General features: G+C 38.5%; 1 protein-coding gene across 4 annotated transcripts in view; it reads right to left on the bottom strand.

Annotated features, from left to right (window-relative positions):
• LOC126470102 (oxysterol-binding protein-related protein 11-like) overlaps positions 1–21,735 on the bottom strand; it is a 197,960-nt gene that overhangs the window by 98,328 nt on the left and 77,897 nt on the right. For all 4 annotated transcript variants that reach the window (XM_050097675.1, XM_050097676.1, XM_050097674.1 and 1 more), the window contains one exon: positions 15,214–15,302. In XM_050097675.1, coding sequence (XP_049953632.1) covers positions 15,214–15,302 — 89 coding nt within the window. The remainder of the gene's footprint in view (positions 1–15,213; positions 15,303–21,735) is intronic.

Below are 21,735 nucleotides of genomic sequence, written 5' to 3'. Positions count from 1 at the left end.
TTTTCGATTTTCCCATGAAGACATTTCTTCAACATGGTATCTTTACAAAGGTCTCTAAATATGGGTTTAATTTCATTCATTACTGATGCAGGTAAAGAATGTTTGTGGTCATATCTGGCGCTTCTCCTGTACTTGCACCAAGAGTCAGGATTATTCGTGCAAAGACCGTGCACTGGATATTCATTTGTGGAATGCTTATGGAAAAAGATAGCCCACACAGCTTTTTTCCATGTTTTCTAAATTCCCTATTCTAAATTCCCTACATTTCTTCTCATGGCTAAGCCATAATAATTCTGTAATCTATCTATTTCAACATTTGTCAGGCAACGTTTACCACCTATCTTCTTACTATTTTCCAATACTATTTTTGACTTTTCTTTCAATAATCTTCTCAACCTAGACCCCATTCTCTTCTGGACATGCCCAATGCACTCTAATTTAGAAATTGTGACACTAGGACCATAGGGTTGTTCTGCACGTACCTGGTCATAAGCCTTGCTATCACAGTGGAAGGCGTGGCATTTAAATGCCACACTGTACAGAACCTCAAGAAAACCATCATGTGTCACGAAAAAAATTGTTGTATTTATATAAAACAAAAACTGTTTCACGCAGGAAAGACCAGACATTTCAAATATGCAAAAATCAAAAAAATCAAATTTTTGAAGTCCACTTGCCTTCGGTCTCCCCTTAAAGCAAGGTTCCATAAGCTAGCTGATCGGGAATATGAATACAAAATTTCTAGCATGAGAAGGTATACATGTGTGCTACTGGAAAACATTGAAAACATGACTCCCAATATTTCAGGCAGGAAAATAATGATTGCCAGTGTTCCAGAGCAACAGAAAAAGATTTGGCTGAAAAGTAGCACCTTACAACGTTCCAGAGCAAGATAAAATTATTCGACAGGAAAATGGTGAATTGTGACATGCAAAGAGAGCAGAAATTACGTTTGTCATTATAATTGTGGGCTCCGTGAAATTGTATGGAAAGAGTTGAATGAACACACCTGTGTTGCTCATGGTTATAGGGTTAATAAGTATTGGTGTGATACTAACTCAAGTGATTTTCAAAATTCAAGAAATACTGCACCTACCCGAGTGCTTTGATCCATGACTTTCAGCATATCATGCAAGAAAAGTGTAAACTGGGTTTGTTATGACTGTTAGTTGCAGAATCTATGCTGGTTGGCACGGAGGAGATAATTCTATTACAGATACTTCATTAGGTTTGAACTCTGAATGTGTTGTAAGAGTCTGTAACATGTGGACATCAAAGATATTTTACAGTAGTTTTGTAGATTATTTCTGCTATCCTTGTTGTATAAGGATGTGCCTGTGCTTTCTTGCAAATTCTGGGCTCTACAGTATGTTATAGTTAAAAGTGGGACTAACTCAGATTTAAATTCGGTTTAGGATTCCACCAAGTCCTGGACTATGGTAAGTTTTAGTGGTTTTAGCTGTTTCTCAATGTCACTGTCACTTATATCTATATCACTCTTATTTATGGTGTTGCAAGGATTAAACTGATGAAGTGCTCCTGGATTTTCCTTTGTAAAGGAACATTTGAAAATGGAGTTCAGCATTGTTGCTTTTGCTACCTTCAATTTTAGTACTTGTCTCATCCACAAGTACGTGGTACAAGTGACAGCTTTTGAATATGATCATAATTTCTTTGTTTTTTTGAGATGTATTAAGATAAGATTATGTGCAGTAGTAATTGAAGGCTTCACATATTTATCCTGGAGAGCTGAATGTGTTTCCTTCAGTGTCTATCTATCGATCATCTACCTGTAGTCGTATGGTTTGGTTTACACTTGTTTTACAGCAGTTGCTATTTCTTTTTAAGTTTCATTAAAGTGACTGTATGTCATGAAAAGGTTCTACTAAGTACATATCTATCCAGTTCTTGGTCAGTTATTTTTCTGAATATGAGCCACCTTTATCCTAAATGCTCCTGTCCAGGAGCGTGACGTTCCCCCTTCAGATATGATGTTATTGCATCTTTATATAGTTTATTGACAACGTAAATAATTCTACTCGTTATAGTTTTCCTTCGTACTTTGGTAATCATTGATGCTACAACCATTTCATTTCATGGTCTCCTGATACCAGTTTGAGCATGGGAATACTCACAAGTAGTCTATTTGTTGCCACTAGATTTAATATACATGGGTTGAACAAAAATATGGAAACACCGTGAAAAATGCGTGCTTTAACATAGTGTCAGTCGTGGTCAGGACAACATTCTGTGTAGCTAGGAGTGAGTGCATAAATGCAAACTGCATATAGGAAAAAAAGAAAAACGTTGTCCATTAAGTAACAGCATGCATAAAAGTGTGTGTTGAGTGATCACGAGAGATTATCATTGAAGAGGATTGTGAGAAAAAATAAGAGGATGATATCTTGAAAAGTCACTATAGAACTGAATGCCGCACTCACGAACAAACTCAGGACCAAAACATGAAGAGAGCTTCAAGAAGCAGGAAATTCCAAAACCATTCATCAGTGTTGCAAATGCCGATAACAGGAAAACATGGTGTCAATGCCATAAAGCTAGATTATGGAGCAATGGAAACAGTATGAAACAAGACTTAACTGATCAAATTACATTATTCCGACTTACGGTTGAATTTATATCCCAAGAGTGCAACATGGGGGCAGAGGTTCAGTTATGATTTTGGTAGCAGTGTTGTGGTATTCCATAAGCCCCATCATTAATCTGCAAGGTGGCATTACTGCCAAAGATTATGTGACCAATTTGATTGATCAGGTCAGTCCCATGGTACAACGTTTGTTTCCCAATAATGATGCTGCGTTCCAAGATGATAGGGCCCCTTTTCACACAGTTCACCTCATGCAGGACTGGTTTTGTGAGCCTGGCCACCACTGTCACCAGCTCTCAGTGTTATTGAGCCTCTGTGGTCTATTTAGGAGAGAAGGGTGCATGATTGCTATCCACCTCCACCATCGATACCTGAATTGGTCAGTATTTTGCAGGAAGAATAGTGTCAGATTCCTTTGAAAACCATAGTAGGATCTTATTTGTCCATATGTAGGCAGACCAGATACGGATGGGGATCACCCTAGTGAAGATATAGGCTGCAAATGGGAAAAATCCATTGAGATAAATGACTTTGACAAAGGGAAGATTATTATTGCGCACAACCTGTAAAAGATTATCTCAAAAACAATGAAACTGGTCAGACATTCACCTGTTAATGTCTTCAGCATCTACAGAAAAATGTAGGAGGACAGTGAAACTGCCACTAGGTTCTAAATGGTTGGCATCCACAACTCTTCATAGAACGTGGGGTTCAGAGGCTTGTCTGCTCTGTAAAGTATGATAGGTGGTGATCTGTGGCATCTCTGCCACAAGAGCACAGAGCTGGTGCATGCACAAGTGTTTAATAGCCCATCGTTTATCATATGTTGTTGAACCTGGAGCTCTGCAACAGACCACCCCTATGTATTCAATGTTGACCCAACAACATCATGAAAACAATACAATACAATATAATTACGATTGTAGTGGCCACCAGACCATTGGGATTCGACTGTCGATCAATGAAAACGTGTTGGATCTTCGGGTGAATCACATTTTTGCTACGCCAGGTCTCCACATATGCCACCATCAATGTGAATGGTGGCTCAAAACGTGCAGCGCACCACTGACACAGGCTGCTGGGAGCCATGTTATGCTACATGAGACATTCTCCTGCACTTGCATGGGGCCTGTGGTAGTAATCAAAGACACACTGACAGCTGTGAACCACCTGTATACCTTCATGCTTGATAACTTCCAGGATGGCAATATCATCTTTCAGCAGTACAATTGTCCATGTCTCAGAGCCAAAAGCATGCTACAGTGGTTTGAGGAGCATTATAGTGAACTCACATTGACATCCCAGAGACCAAATTCGCCTGATGTAAATCCTATCAAATCCATCTGGGTCGCTATTGGAGTGTCATCACCATGTACACAAATCAGCGGCCTATTATTTACGTGAATTACATGACCTGTGCATACACATCTAATGCCACAAACCTCCGCAAACCTACCAACAAACGGTTGGAACCTTGATATGCAGAATCAATTATGTATTTTGTTTGAAAGATGGACAAACGAGCTATTATGCAGATATTCATAATGTTTTGGCTCATCACTGTATACATGGCATCAGATAAAATTTGTGTAATTGGACTAAGAGTTTCATGGTAAAGAGGATACAGCATGCTACGTCAGATGGAGAGTCATAAAAAAAAAAAAAATGTACAAACAACTTTACGCATGCCCCAGGAAAGTGTCTTGAGATTCTTGCTGTTCACCTTGTACATTACTGACCTGGTAGATAAGGAGCCTCCAGTTAACATATTCCTAGATGGAAAAAAGGATAGAACCAGTAAAATACGTTCTCTACCTGGGAAGTTTAATAACGTGGAATCGAAACAGTACAGAAGAAATAAGGAGAAAGATATCTATGGGAAAGACAGCATTTGAAAAGGTGAAGCAGTTATTAAGATCTAGAAGAATTCCAATAGAGCTGACGAAAAGATCTGCTAAATGTTATGCCTGGAGTTTAGTCTTATGCACCAGTGAATCATGTACAGTTAAAAAGATATTTAAAATGTTCTGAAACGCGGCTACGGAGAAAAATGCTTAAAGTAGACAGACAGACTTAAGAATGAAGAAGCAATGAAAAATAATAGGGGAAGGAAAGGAGGTTATTGAAAGTAATCAGAAAGAAGAAGAAATCTTCACAGGACATGTACTAGGACTGAAAGAAAGAGGTAGGAAGACAATTGGAATGATGACTGACATTAGGAGAGGATGAACTTACAAATAGATGAAGGAAGAAGTTCAGAACAGGACACTAAGGAGAGCCACCAGTTGAAACCTGTCATACGACAGATGCAATAAAAGAGAAAGAAGAAGATAACATTAATAGTGACCTCAGACTGCACATGATACATTGTTCTATAATGAAGTACTGTCTGAAAATACTGCACAAATATTCACTCAGATGTTGATACAATTTCAATGAGACGCAAATATTGGCAACTTGCTTTAAATGTTCAGTGACAAATTTTGCACATCAAAAAAATATAAAATATAAAAATATAAATCCTACGACTACAGTATCAATGAGTGACAACTGGAATTAGTCAATCTGTACAAATATGTGAGTAACAAATTGCTGGGATATGGAATTGGACCCTTACCAAATAGGACTACCAGAGGATATCAAATGTATGCTAAGAATTGCAGTGTGAATGATCACTGGTTTGTTTGACCTGCAGCATCACTTGGATGCTGAAAAATCTGAACTGCCAGATGTTGGAAGAAAGATGCCATGAATCCTATGTAAACCTCCTTACATAATTCCAAGAACTAGCTTTAACTGAGGAATCTAGGAACATAGAGCTGCCTAGATGGCACATATGGGCCACAAAAGCCAAGATTAGATTGATCCTAAGGTGCACTCCAAACATAAATGAAATAGTAAGAAATGTTAACACATTGTACAATGAGATGTACTCTCTGGCAAGCACTTTACAGTAGACTGCAGAGTGTAGAAGTATATGGTACAATAACTAACAACAGAGACAAAACTATACACGTAAATCTCAATTTTTAAAATGTTAGAACAGTGCAATACATGAAATAAAAACACAGGTAGATGACATATCAGAAGTAGTGGTGGATGAGAAGAAATGACTCCATTAATGATTTACCTCCATTCAGAAAGATATCCCGATCTACAGTTGTTAATTGTGTAACCAAAACATTCTTCATTATTTTTGTTAAGTATGTCATGAATCACTTTTTAGCTACACCACTAAATTGGTAAAATGTCAGTTTTTCAAACAAATTTTTGATATTAAGTGTGTCAGATACCTTGGACTGGTTAAGGAAAATTCCAACAAATGCTATTTCGTTATTTTATGCTTGTAAAATTTGGTGAGTGAATGTGTAAACAGAAATTTTTCTGAAATCCAAATTGTGATTTACTACGTACTAATATAATATTATTATTATTAATGAAACAAGTCACCATTTTAGATTATATTATTTTTGAAATAGTTCACAAAACAGGTCAGCAATGAACCATTTCAGTGATTGTTGACACCACACTCATCACCATTCATTTGAAGAGGTTTATTTTGCTGAAATCCTATTAATCCTGTTTGGTTTTTTATTTTTGAGTAAGTTATTAGTTTCTTAATGTCGAACGGAGATATGTTTGATAATACAAGGTCACTTAATACCGTACTGACTTGTCTGCTAAATCCTTGATGTTATTGTCTCTACTGCTTTTAAGGAATTATGCTCAAAGAATCTGCAACCTGTGAATTATAATTTATAAACTTGACATTCAAATCAATAGACATATTATATTGTTATGTGATTTGCAGTCCTCTTGCTTGTTTTACTATGTTCCCCATACATTTAACAATGTTATTTGCATTATTAATTTCAGACATAATGCAAATACTTTTTTAGACTTATTCCTAACATTTCTTAACAATTCTAAGTAATTTTTGTACTATGAACCTAAAACAGGATCTTTGTTTTTATTGTTAAAAAAATATAGGTTTCACTTTTCTGTTTATAAGACACTAATTTAACTGGTTATAATTTTCACATGGCTTTTTACTGTCCTTACTAACTAGGTTACTGGGAAATCCATTTTCAAATAATGCCACAAACTTATCACAAAAAATGTTAAATCTGACACTGGCATTTTGTTTCATATATATTTCATCCCAGTCTACCTCTCGTGAAACTTTTTAAAGTTGTTTTGCTCTAGAGTCTGGTTGCCATAGTGTACATGATGACAGGATAGTCCATCACTCTCCAGTACTCATTTATTTGCTTGCTTTGAACTTCATCTACAAAGATATTATGAACTGGGATACAACTATCTTCATACACACTTGTTGGAAAATAAATTACTGAAATCAATCTGTACTTCAGTGTTTCTGAATTTGTGTTCTGCTTCTTTGGCAAGTGTTCCTATTTTCCACATGACTTCTACACAGTTCTAGTATTTCACAATAAGTTAATGTAAAACTTTGAAAAAGGTTCCCTTCTGACTCTAGTTATCACAGGCACCTTGCCTATGTGATAGTGTCTTCGTTTTTGCCAATACTTCTAGCCAATAGCTCAGCTAACCTGCCTTGACTTCTCTAAGGAGATATCACAATTCCTCCATTACTGAAACTTCATGGCAGATTAAAATTGTGTGCCAGACATGGATTCAAACCTGGGGCCTTTGCCTTTCACAGGCAAGTGCCCTACTAACTGAGCTATCCTAACATGACACACAACCTGCCATCATAGCCTTATGGCAACAGCACCTCAGACCATGATGGTGGGCTGCGAGTCTTGCTCGGACAGCCCTGCCAGTTGGGAGAGCACTCGCCCATGAAAAGACACAGGTCACAGGTTAGAATTCCAGACCAACAAACAGTTTTAATCTACCAGATAGTGTCATATCAGCACACACTCCATTGCAGAGTGAAAATTTATTCTACTCCATTGCTGACTTCCCACATCACTAACATGCACAATATCAGTGTGAGATTTCACTTCATACAACAGCAGTCTGTTCAACTCTGCATTTACAAAGCATATTTTATTTATTTAATTACTCTGGCCACAACTGGAAAATTTTTTGTGATGACAAAGCAAAGTGGCTCAATACAGTATATTCTGCAGAGAAGAGCCTTTATGACTTGTAAATAATAATAAACCTGGTCACATTACAGACTTACCTCTTACCACAGGTCCACACTTTACATGTTCAAAACATTTTGAATTACAGATTATTTAAACAACGATAATGAATATAACATGATAGCAATAACAATAGTATTGCTATTATTATTATTATTATTATTATTATTATTATTATTATTATTTAGTAGTAGTAGTAGTAGTAGTAGTAGTAGTTTTAAGTAGAAGCAGCAGCAATGTAATTGCTATAGTATAGCTCAAATAAAATAAATCTGTGATTGACAGACTACAGTGATTTTTTGATGCAGGAGGGGGATACAGTGTTGTCGATGTGGGAGGGGGTACAGTGTTGTCAGCATACAACCAACCACACATGACAAGGCTCTGCATGCACTTAGAAAATATGAAAAACAGTGAACACATGCCACTCAAGATAGCACTATCATTCAACTAACTGAAATGTCAATCACAAAATTATTTTACTGGATGTATGGTAATAGTAGGAAGATGACTGCAGTATATCTAAATCTTAAACAACTCCAATAACTTCACAACAACACCAAAAACTACTACTACTACTACTACTACTACTATACAGAGAATGTTGACATAAACAGAAAGAAGGATCCAAAAATAAGAATGTTACTGTGCAATGGGATCTAGGATAGAAAAATGCAGGTAGGTTGTTACACCTAGGGGTTTTGAGCCATGGGAAAAATCTGGTGGCAGAAGAAGTTACTCAGCTGTACTAGTGTAAAGGGTGGATTAAAATCAAGGGAAGACATTCTGAAGTTAGAAACAGAGAGAGAAATCGATGACATTGTGAAAACATCACGCCAGAGCTGTGTTCTTGCTATAGAAAAGGATTTAGAGAAGGCAACAATATGATGGAGTGGGGCAGAAAGCATTTTTCCTTTATGGAAATTAGTGTTTCTGCTGTTGTGCTCTGATAAGTATGTTAAGGTTGAGGGGAGAGAGGGAAAAACCACACACACTGCTCAGTAGAGAGTGTGTGTGGATATTATGCAACTGTCTACATACAAACAGGAAGACTGTGCATAAAAAGGTGAAACACTATCAAAATAATGAGACGAATGGATATATTTTATACATGTGCTCACCACTAGCTCCACATACCATGAGAGTTCATGAGAGTGTCCTTACAGGATAATATCACTGTAGTCTAGGATTAAATTTCAAATGTTTGTTCAAGTTTCAAAGGGAAGGGGTTTTTTATATTTTTGTAGTGAATGAAGAGATGATGCCTTCTTGAATACCATAGCTGTGTGTTCAGTCCAGTTTAGGTTTCCCATCTAATATTATTCCCGATCAAGATAAAATTGTGTTTGTCCCACTTCAAACTAAATATGGGATTCCCCAAATTTTGAGTTAATAAGAACTGAATGATGAACCACAACTGCTTGGGTTTTGGATGGACTGAATTTGAATCCTATAGTCAGACTCCACTGTAATAAAACATACAAGACAGCACTTACATTCTTGGTGGCTATATTTGAGTTAATGGCTTTTGCAGTTATGTAGAACTGGAGATCACATCCGCACACAAATGTTAATCGTAGTGTGGCAAAACTGTGACGTGTCACTAAGTACAATGAAAAGTGTATTGAAGCTTACATCAAACCCTGTATAATGCTTGATACAACCTTCCTCCAGTGTGATTTTATAGTTCAAGACATTATGCACTGTTGGTGGGATGTGAGGTGTGGGAAGAACCATTTTGCTGCAATCAGAGAAAAATTTAGGCTACTAAGTTTGGAAAGTGTTATGTTGAAGTCACCAGTATCAATGGCTTTGCTGAATTCTAATAGCACAAAACAGTCACTTATTGTCTCATCCTGGCTAACTTCAGATGGTCTGTTCCTTTTATTTAAGCAGGTATCATGTTATGGAGTTTGTGGAAACCTCATTGGAATTCACATAGTAGATTGTCAATAAATATTTGGTATGCTTGCCATGGACTAAGATACACTGTGTGATCAAAAGTATCCGGACACCCCCAAAAGCATACGTTTTTCATATTAGGTGCACTGTGCTGCCACCTACAACCAGGTACTCCATATCAGCAACCTCAGTAGTCATTAGACATCATGAGAGGGCAGAATGCGGCACTCCGCAGAACTCACGGACTTCAAATGTGGTCAGGTGATTGGGTGTCACTTGTGTCATACATCTGCATGGGAGATTTCCACACTCCGAAACATCACTAGGTCCACTGTTCCTGATGTGATAATGAAGTGGAAACGTGAAGGTACATGTACAGCACAAAAGTGTACAGGCCGGGTTCATCTGTTGACTGACAGAGACTGCCGACAGTTGAAAACGTGTAATAGGCAGACATCTATCCAGACCATCACACAGGAATTCCAAACCACATCATAATCCACTGCAAGTACTATGACACTTACGCAGGAGGTGAGAAAACTTGGATTTCATCGTTAAGCGCCTGCACATAAGCCGCACATGACACCAATAAATGCCAAATGATGCCTCGCTTGGTGTAGGAGCGTAAACATTGGACGATTGAACAGTGGAGAAACGTTGTGTGGAGTGACGCGTGTGTAGTGCCAACAGTAAAATTCGGAGGCGTTGGTGTTATGGTGTGGTTGTGTTTTTCATGGAGGAGGCTTGCACTCCTCGCTCTTTTGCATGGCACTATCACAGCACAGGCCTGAATTGATGTTTTACGCACCTTCTTGCTTCCCACTGTTGAAAAGCAATTGGGGGATGGCAATAGCATCTTTCAACACGATCGAGCACCTGTTCATAATGCACAGCCTGTGGCGGAGAAGTTACATGACAATTACATTCCTGTAATGAACTGGCCTGCACAAAGTCCTGACCTGAATCCTACAGAACACCCTTGGGATGTTTTGGAATGCCGACTTCATACCAGGCCTCACCGACTGTCATCGATACCTCTCCTCAGTGCAGCAGAAACCTGCTAGCACCTGACTGAACATATGCCAGTGAGAGTGGAAACTGTCATCAAGGCTAAAGGTGGGCCAACACTACATTGAATTCCGTCATTACCGATGGAGCGTGCCACGAACATTTAAGTCATTTTCAGCCATGTGTCCAGATACTGTTGATCACATAGTGTATGCTATAAGATTACAAATGGTGCAATAGTCAAAGGCAGTGTCCTTCCAGGGTAGTGGTTTTGTAGGATCTTATTTTCTGGTTGCTGAGAAAATATTTGCCAAGGCTTATGTTGACATCTACTGCCACTGGACCTGATAGATGTTGATCTAATACATACTAGGGATTTATTGGTGGTCTTGCCAGTAATATGCAATTTAAGTAATTAAATTTTCACAGGTACCATAACTTCTGCCATTAAATAATTAATGAGTCTCCTAACAGCACGCTTAAAGTTCTTGATGGGAGTACATAATCCCCATCAAACTTATAATTCTAGATGCAGCTGCTGCTTCCACTCCCTAGTACTACCTTCTCTGTCTTTATAGAGAGAGTTACATCTGTAAGCTACATGTCTTCATGTCACTCTTTGTCAAAAGCTTTGTGCAAAGTCTCTGTTAGCCTGTCAGATATCAAAATCAATCACTTGTCACCAGGATACCTATCGTCTCATAATTTACATATATACTTTATGCACCAACATTACTAACTACAACTTCGCAAAAAAAACCTTCCCAAATAATAATGCATTCTGTAATTTTATTTCCTTCCTGCTACACAATTGCTATTTCTGCTTTGTAGCCACTGGCAATCTACCATACATTGTACTTTCAGTTTGTACTGTGGAATACCACATTTGTGGCATTAAAATAAACATTCTTCTATCATCAAACAATATGATGGTTTTGACATGTCCTATGACATGAAATGTAACTGATTTCAAATGGATAATAAGGAATCACCTGAGAATACAAAATTGCAGAACGGTATCTAGATGGCAACAGCATTATTATTTAGACATTTCTATATGGCTGTATCCCTTAATAGGAATACTTTCTTCCTATTTATTTTCTATTTGAAAAATCTTTTGTTAGGTTCCTACTTCCTGTTACAGCGGTTGCAATTATATGATCCCCCCAACGTCCCCCCTTACACACACACACACACACACACACACACACACACACACACACACACAGAGAGAGAGAGAGAGAGAGGCATGATTTTTATGTTATCTTCCGAGTTTTTGTGCTGCCCATCTGTTAGCACTTCACTGTAGTTAGAAAACAGTTTATCACTGTCTATGTTGAAACACGGAACCCAAGTAGCCTTGAGTGCCACAACTGTGAATTTCTGATTATCAACCCCTGTTACCTGCAGACGTTTGGCTATGTCAACATTTCTTGACTGCACAGACTTTTGCTTTTCAGCAAAATTCATTTTTACCCATTGGGAGTATCTGCACTACTGAGATCAGCCATTCCAGGTGAAGACTGCAAGTTTCTTCTCATGTCTACATTAATGGGATTCAAGCTCATCGTCCTTGGGCTAAAACATGAATCTAAGGCTTTGAAGGCAGACTTATTTGAATCCGAAGCACAAAAGAGTTGACAACTTCATCTGAGGGTGCAACCCAGTGCACTTCAATCCCTCCTTATTCCTGCATGAATCACTTGTCTCTTTATCTTTTTAAAAATCTTATTTGTGTGACAAGAAGAGAGGAGAGCAGTCTCCAAGCTAATGAAACAAAATTCCTAAGGAGTATTTTAGGAAAAACAAGGACAGACAGAGTGAAAAAATTAAGATGTGAGGAGTGAAACGGAAGTAGAAAAGTTGAATGGGATAATTGAGAAGAACAGGTTAAAATCATATGGACATGTGAAGATAATGGAAGATGGAAAATACCAGAAGGAATGATAGAGGCAAAGTTAAAGGGCAAGATGGAGACCTAGGACAAGACATACTGACTCAATAAAGACCAGCTTAACAAGAAGGAATCTGGACTGGAAGAAGAATGGTAGAAAGATGGGAAAGTGGAGAAGGACCATAAATGTCCAGATCCAGCCTGATGCTGGATACAGTGGAAACAAAGAAGACAAGAACAATCTGTATCAGCATCAAAAATTCCTTTGCCCACAGTACTGAAACATTCTTCAAGCTGTTTTAACACTGAGTAAAGTTTGCACAAAGTGGGATATTTTGAAGTCTCTATGAAAGCAGTCACATTAATGAAGTCCCTGGCCTGTTCTTTAATGAATGTGGCTTCTAGAACAATCCAATGCACTTCATCATCCGACAGTGAACTGATGTACTCAGTGTCTGCATTAGACAGCTCCCACATGTCATCACCGCAAAAGAATTCAATTATTGTGCTTCTTCAACTACTCCCTGTGTAATTCATGACAGAATAGTTCATTGGTGAACAACCAGATGTCAGTGTCCAATGGGCACAATGTTTTGGCAAACGATCACGTCGCCTTCATCAGGTGTGCTGATGAACTGACTACCACAGAGCTGGTGTAGGTCTTGTTTCATCTCCTCCTCCCCCCCCCCCCCCCCCCCTTTTCAAATCCCACCCACCTGGCATTCTGTATGAGGTCCAGCATCTTCTCCCTTGATCCTCTCACCACCAAGTCATTCTGTCCAAGGTTCACACCCAGGGATGTGTGCTGGCAATGTCTCTGCTGCTGTTCTTTCTGCCTTTAAAGTCATCATTTCATAGCAGGATGTCTACCTCTTCTTAATCAGGCTCAATGTGGGGAAGGATGTAGCCACAATCACAATTTATCAGCAGCTCCCTTAATTGACTTTCAATAAGTTCTTCAGTTACACAGTTGCAGAAGTTAGATGTCTGTGTCAAAACCTTAGTATCAATTCCATGTGATTCTGATAGCCAGTGTTCCACAACTGCCAATTTGCTAGGCTGCTGCAGTCTAGTGTGGCATTGGCGTTCTCAATAACAATCTTAGACAGGACCCACAGTTTGGCCTATGTAAGTCATGCCATATTGGCATGACAGATCCCAGATTTCCATACTCCAAGGTCATCCTTGACACTACCAAGCAGTGCCTGTGTTTTAGCTGGTGGGTGGAAGACAGCATCCGATCTTCCTGGATAATGTGCCACAAAATGGAATAAATGCAATAGCCCATCATTTTGAGGTTCCTCATTTGTTTCTGCCAGTTGTAATGTTGTTGTAGGACATAGAGCTCTCAAAATCTGGCACCCAGTGTTGTCATTTTTCTGGACCTCCATCCTCAGATGTTCTCATTGTCGGAGAAGGTGCAACCACTATGTACAAATGTTCTGAGCTCACCATCTCTCTGCACCAAGTGGTGCAGCTGTCCAAATGAGCTGAATCATTTTTTCTCTCCATTTCAATGCAAATGTGTGTGAATTCCTATGCGACCAAACTGCTGAGGTCATCGGTCCCTAGACTTACACACTACTTAAACTTACACTAAGGACAAAACACACACACACACACACACACACACACACACACACACACACACACACGCGCGCGCCCGAGGGAGGACTCGAACCTCTGGCAGGAGTGGCCGCCCGATTCGTGACATGGCACCTCTAACCGCACCTCTCACTCAAAACATGAATTATCGTAGCATTGAAAACTCATGGTGATAGCTGATAGTCTTGCTCACAGTTTACACTTTGCATGTGGGAATCGTTCCACTGTTACGGTCATGCATGCATTCTGTGCAGAAGTTTAGAAATGGCGCTTGTATTTTCATAAGTTAGTACTAATTACAAGCTTAGTTTACACTGCGACAGATACAGAATTTGCCATGCTTTTACCCAAACGACAAATGCTGAATTATTTAATCTGATTCAAATTTAAAGCACATGGCATATTTACATTTTCAATAATGGTATTTTTGTTACAAAAATACGCATTAGCAATAATGAAAAACAGCATTCAACCATGACTACTACAATGATATCATGCACAACATTGTTTTACTATTAAGGTTGGTAGTGAGGGGGGACAAAACATTTCTTGTTTCACAGGAAATGAACTATTAATTTCAACTGGAATACAAGTCACAATCATCCCCAATGGGAAAGTTAATATCTAATTTCAACATTAAATAGCTAACGAATGTCAATCACATGCTCATTTTATCATGCAATTTTTTTTTACCCAAAACAGGTATAAAAGCTATTTTTTTGAGAGATTTAATTTTAAAAAATTCTATTTTATGTTGTTCAGTGCATTATCATTCAAATGAAATTTTTCTGTCCCTACCTATACGCCCCTGAACCTAATGGGGAACACTTGATGATGCAGGAAAGCAGAACAAAGTAGCATACCTCACAAGTAAAATAATACAGAAGTGTACATTTTGTAACTGCATTATTTTAATTAAGGGTAGCTACAGTACTTGCAGCAGAAGTTGCTAAGAAAGAATCTAGGAAAGCAGCAAACTGATGCACGTATGCTTAGCCACTAATGTTTAGGTCAGGTTTATTTCCATTTCTATATTAAACTAAAAGAGATTTCAAACAACTCACCTAATGAAGCATCGACAGATGTTGGTGATGGTGGTGGTGATGGTGGTGGTGATGATAAATTTGTGGGCCATGGTTGTGTTTCAGGTACACTAAATGAAAATTTGACAACAATGAGAAGTATTCCAATTAATAAAATAGTAAAAAAAATTTAAGGGTGCAGTAACAGATACAAAACACAATAATCACTAAGATGCAGGAAGTAAAATTTAAATCATACTCCCACCCCTGTCCACCACCAAACTAGAGTCTTGATATTTTTCATAAAAATAATCCCACCAATGACAATAAAATAATACTGGAACCACTGTGTTGCTTCACTTTATATATCTATATCATAAACTGCAGTATATTTTAAGTATGGAACAGCAGTTTCATTCTTTAGTTCCACTTTCTGAGTGAGAGCTGCAGCACACGAATACTGAAGAGGCCCTGTCTCAAGTTTCGTAAGAGTAAACCTACTGGTGCCAAGTTTCTTCTGTTAAAGGTTATATAAAGTTTTGGTGAGAAGTACAGAGTCAGTAGGTTGGGAAGAGAGTCTGTGGTGACAGGTTGCTTGATGCTCAATAATGGAGTCTTCAGCATACACAAAAAACTATAAAAAGTTGAATGTTGGTTACAATGTAAAAACTAGGAAGTAATCCAAATCTAAATGAAATGTGTAAGAGCAGTGGCATGTGTAAGTGCTAATATACAAAAACACACAAATTAAAATCTTCACGCTCTATGCTTAACAGGTAGTTTACATAAAACACACATCACAAAACTATACCAAACTCCTCTAATTCTTAACTAATAGAGAGATGTAATTCTTCATATAATATTCAAAGCAGCCATTGTATTGTATTGTATTGTATTGTATGTTAACTGGGGACCTAGAAACGACGGAGTGGCTCTGTCCCCGCTGCAGCCGCAGTGGTTCACAACCCCACAACGACTACCGCAGTCCACTTCACCCCTCCGCCGCCCCACACCGAACCCAGGGTTACTGTGCGGTTCGGCCCCCGGTGGACCCCCCCAGGGAACATCTCACACCAGACAAGTGTAACCCCTATGCTTGCGTGGTAGAGTATGGTGGTGTACGCGTACGTGGAGAACTTGTTTGCGCAGCAATCGCCGACATAGTGTAACTGAGGCGGAATAAACGGAACCAGCCCGCATTCGCTGAGGTAGATGGAAAACCGCCTAAAAACCATCCACAGACTTGCCGCTTCACTGGACCTTGACACAAATCCGCCGGGCGGATTCGTGCCGGGGACCAGGCGCTCCTTCCCGCCCGGAAAGCCATGCGTTAGACCGCACGGACAACCGGGCGGGCTAAAGCAGCCATACTATCAAAAACTATAATTCACTCCATTAAAACACAGACTACAGACTCGTATAACAAGCAACACAGTCACAGGTTAACCCACAGGAGTAACAAAAACTCATGTTAGACAACACAGCATAATAAGGAGATGGTAAAAGTCACATTATCAAAATTCAGTGATTGGAAGCTGGTATACCATTGCCAGATAGTTTCATCAATAAAAGTTTTTGTGAGGAACAAAATAATTCCTCTGCCTGGCAGTGAAATACATCAAAGTGCAAAAGTACCCTGTTTTTTGATACATCCCACATTTAGACCAATGCACTTCATCCAAAGCTATTACAGAGAGTGTATTTGCTTTCTGGAAGATATGCAAAAACAACTCATCTACAGGTGCTATAGCCTCTCCATCAGAACCAAAAGGTTCTTTAGTCACAATTTTCTCTAAACGTGAAAATGGGTGGAAGTCGGAGAGTACCAAACTGGCGCATACAGAAATAAGTTTTCCTATGGTTCAAGTGCCTTTGCAGGGTCGTGCTCAGTCCAGATGTAACATGATTTACTTTATAGTTTTACAATACAGTCTGTTTCTCAGATATTTTCTTCTGTAAAATTTCACATGATCCTGATCAGTTATCATTTTACACTTAGCAAAGTAATAAACACGAATCCCAGGTAAAAAGAAGAGGGGAATGAAATAGAGAAACAATCCATGAATAAGGAATACTCAATAGAACTCCTTCATCACAAAAATTCTTTGTCTGATTGTGACAGCAAAGATGTTCTGCAAACATATTAAGGGGCACCATTACCCTAGTCAAGATGGTTGAGCAGAAAGTCATCTATTCAATACCTAAAATGTCCAAGAAAGAGACAGAAGCATGTTAACATAAAAAAACATCCACAAAACTTACAGTACTGGAGCTGTTCAAAGTAATATTTTAGGTTTTCTCAAAATCAAGAAAACTTTACCAGGTGCTGTTTGTTCAGGAAAGTCTGCCGTGAAGAGAGCCACCAGCAACATTTGTTCTGAACATACATAAAAAGAAATGATTCATGTGGTTCTGGACCCCAGACAAGACCAGAACTAAATATCTCCTCCAAAATATTTTCTCTGTAACCAGTGAATTCAATACTCATAACCGACAAGGGAATAATAGTCTTTTGAGGCACATCAAGGGAGGAAATGAAACACCTTTTTTCTATGTCCAGTTACCTATATGATGTTAAAACAGTTGTGAAAGTTTTCCTTGACGTTTTTTGTGAAGTGCTTCCAGATGTGACAGACTTGACAACTAGGTGTTGTCAAAATCGATAGACAATACAGAGAGAAACCACGGTTGCAAGTTCCATGTGTGGTGGAACTGACATTCCACTGACCCTACCAGTGATCACTGTGTGGCAATGGAAAAGCTGGATCCTGAAAGGTGGTGGACAAACTTTGGTAAATTGTGTTGTACAGGTCTGGGCCGGTGATGTGTAAACGGTAACACAGTTTAATGCAAGGGCACTTGGAAAAACAGAAGTTTCTGGTAGCATTACCTGGTTGGGTCTATGTAAAAAAGTCAGCCCTCCCAACTATCATTATCACAACTAGATAAAATGAAGTTGTGAGTAACAAATGCTATAGTGCTGTGTAGGCCTTTTTACATGAGTTGCCATAGTGAGTTTATCCATTTATTTTTCCACAAATTATACAGGCTGCAAATTATTTCATACAATACGAGTCTCATGACTACAAAAGTAAACTTTCAAGGACAAACAGGTAACTCTTCCATGACTGACTTTGCTCCATTTTCTACAAGCTGCCTCTCCTTGATATGCTAGAGTAATGCCGTTGAACTGCTGGAGTTTGAAACAGTGCATTCATTTTGTTTCAATAGATTTTCTCTCACACTCAGCCCCATTAAACCCACTTTGATGTGCTCTGGAAGCACAATTATTTTAAGCATTACAATCAAAATGTTTTTATCAAATCACTACTCACATTTTAAGTTACATTTTTCTCCTGCCACAGTTCTTTTTCACATTCCTCTTCCAGCACATTGGCAATACTTTATATAATATCCTTCCAAAAAACAATATTATTCACAAAATGTACTGTGACGCACAGTGCTGCCATAATTTGATAATCTCAAGCCACTCTTAGTTTTTGTCAGTAGATAATCAGGTGCAAGGTACCTTGAGATAAACAGACTTCAGTGAAACAGGGGCTTCATTGATTATAAGATACTTTTACCCTCTTGAATATGTAGGAGTGACAACATTTCAAAATTGCCACCATCTTGATGAGAAGTACTTAATACTCTGCCCAAGCAGGCCTCCACATGCGCATTAAGTTTTACACAGTTGATGTCTACAAAAACTTCTGCATCTACATTCTCTACAAACCACTTTACCATGCATGAGTAATTCATAGCCATTTTAACGATTATGTACACTATTCTATTTGTAGGTTAAACAAGAGAAAAATAACCACTTACATGCCTCAGTACTGACCCTAACCTATTTTATCTCAGTCTCATGATCTCTGTATGAGGTACATGATGGTGGTAGCATAATAATCTTCCTCAAACTCACGTTCTCTAAATTTACTCACCAGGGTCTCTTGAGAACTATTCCAACTTTCTGCCAACGATTTCCATTCAAATTCCACAAGCACCTCTCGTTACACTTTCACATGAACTACACTGTCTCTGAATTTATGCCATGCCTGCTGTCATATATATTTCATCAGGACATCAAACATAGCAGCAGTACTCTAGAATTGGTCATACTGTTGTTTTTTAAGCAATTCGATTTACAGGTGCACTTGCACTTTCACAGAATCTCTGCACCAAATCTGAGTCTTCCATTTACCTTCCCATAACACTGATTTTAAGTGATCTCCGATTTCATTTTTCTTCTTAGTATAACCCCAAAATACTTATATGGTATGACAAGTACAAGATGTTCACCATTAATTTTCCCTACAGTATACGGATTGTCCTGAATTTATCCACATTTAAAGAGTACTGTCGCTGCCTAGACAAAGTGGCAATTTTTTCAAAATTGTTTTGCATTTCCTTACCATCCAGCAATTAGATTTTCCTCTACACAATTGCATCATCAACAAACAGACTTATTCAGAGGACGCTTACAACCATCTCTCTCATTTATAAGTCCTTGCAGCAATGAAACATTGATATGGTAGTTTCCTCGTGCTTAAATACATTTCTAAAGCTTAATGTTGCTGTTTCCTGTCTTCTGTTTCAACAGAAGACAAGCACAGCAGTTTTAGACCTATTCATTGACTTTATTTATTACCAGAGCTTCCTAAAATTTTTGGATAGATCTTCCACCACGATATGACTAAAAATTATTGTAGGCTTCATGCAGTCTTTCTAATTCATTCACTAGTGCTGTTAAGTATTCTCTATCAGTTTACCTGTAGTCTCATATGGTTAATTCCTTGTATCTAAAAAAATTGCAACATCTGTCGAGTGCTAAGCACTCACTCAATCTTTACAGTACAAACAATGTTGCACCAAAGTATATGAAATATTCAAGCACCAGCACCTAGCCTCTCTTCCATGCCAGGTAGGAGTTACTGATAACCATGTAAGACATCACACGAAGTCATTACTGACTAACCCAATATTTTTTCAGAAATAGAATTACCTTTTGGAACAGCATTCCTTACAATATCTTTTATTCTCTACTTGATGAGTCAATCTGTAGACATGTGTATGTATCTTTACGAAGTTTTCTGCCATCATCGACATCTTTCTTATTGTTCTATACACTTACATTTAGATGGCAACAGCAGTACAGTCTTTATGTTGTTATTGTTGTTGTGGTCTTCAGTCTGAAGACTGGTTTGATGCAGCTCTCCATGCTAGTCTAATGTGTGCAAGCCTCTTCATCTTTGCATGTGCACCGTAACCTACATCCGTTTCAACCTGCGTAATGTATTCCAGCCTTTGTTTCTCTCTACAATCAGCCCCTCCCCCATACCCAAGACACTTCCTTCCATTACCAAACAGACAATTCCTGAATGCCTCAGGATGTGTCCTATTAACTGGTCCCTTCTTTTGATCACCCCTCCCCCCCAAGTTTGATTCCGTACCTCTTTGTTAGTTTTTCATCTCCAGCACTCTCAAGTAGCACTAAATTTTGAAACAATTCTATTATCTTATTGTCAGAACTTACAGACTGCTTTCAGCAGCTGATCTCCTAATCTAATTCTGTCAGCATCAACTGCTTTAATCTTACTACATTCTATTACTCATGTTTTACTTTTGTTGATGATCATTTCATAGCCTCTTTTCAAGACACTACCCATTCCAATCAACTGCTTTTTCAAGTCCTTTGCTGTCTCTGACAGAATTACAATCTCTTCCTGAATCTTAATTCCCTTTCCAAATTTCTCCCTGGTTTTCTTTCCTGTTTGCTCAGTGTGCAGATTGAATACCACTGGGAAGATGCATCAACCCTGCCTCATTCCCTTCTTAGCTACTCCTTCCTTTTCACATTGTTTTATTATTACAATTGCAGTCTGGTTTACATGTAAGTTATAGATAATCTGTCACTACCTGCATTTTATTCTTGCTACCTTCATAATTTCAAGGAGGGTATTCCAGTCAACACTGCCAAAAACCTTCTCCAAATCTACAAATGATAACAACATAAGTTTGCCTTTCTTCTGCCTATTTTACATGTCGTAGGGTCTGTATTGCCTTATGCTTCCCACAATTCTCAGGAACCCAAACTGATGTTTTCCAAGATTGACTTCTACCAGTTTTACCATCCTCCTGTAAATAATTTGTAACTGCACTTTGCAACCATGACTTACTGCACTGACAGTTTGGTAATATTCACAACTGCAAGCACCTGCCCTCTGCTGAAATGGAATTATTAAATTCATCTCAAAGTCTGAGGGTATTTCGCAGTCGCATATAAATTGTACACCAGGTGGAATAGTTTGGTCATGATCATCTCTATATAGGATTTCAATAATTCTGAGGGAAAGTCATCTACTCCAGGGGTCATTTTGACTTCAAGCTTCCTCTGTTCTGTCAAATTCTTCTCACAGTGTCATATCTCCCAACTCATCTCAATCTATTTCCTGTTCAATGAGCATTACTAGAATACTGTCTTATGTTTTATGAAACCTCAGTACATTCCTTTCACCTTTCAGAGTCCCCTCCTTTGCTTAGAACAGACTTCTCATCTGA

The sequence above is a fragment of the Schistocerca serialis genome, chromosome 3, assembly GCF_023864345.2.
Source record: "Schistocerca serialis cubense isolate TAMUIC-IGC-003099 chromosome 3, iqSchSeri2.2, whole genome shotgun sequence".
Classification (NCBI taxonomy): domain Eukaryota; kingdom Metazoa; phylum Arthropoda; class Insecta; order Orthoptera; family Acrididae; genus Schistocerca; species Schistocerca serialis.
The sequence above is the reverse complement of the archived record's forward strand: the minus strand, read 5'-3'. Positions and strand labels throughout refer to the sequence as shown.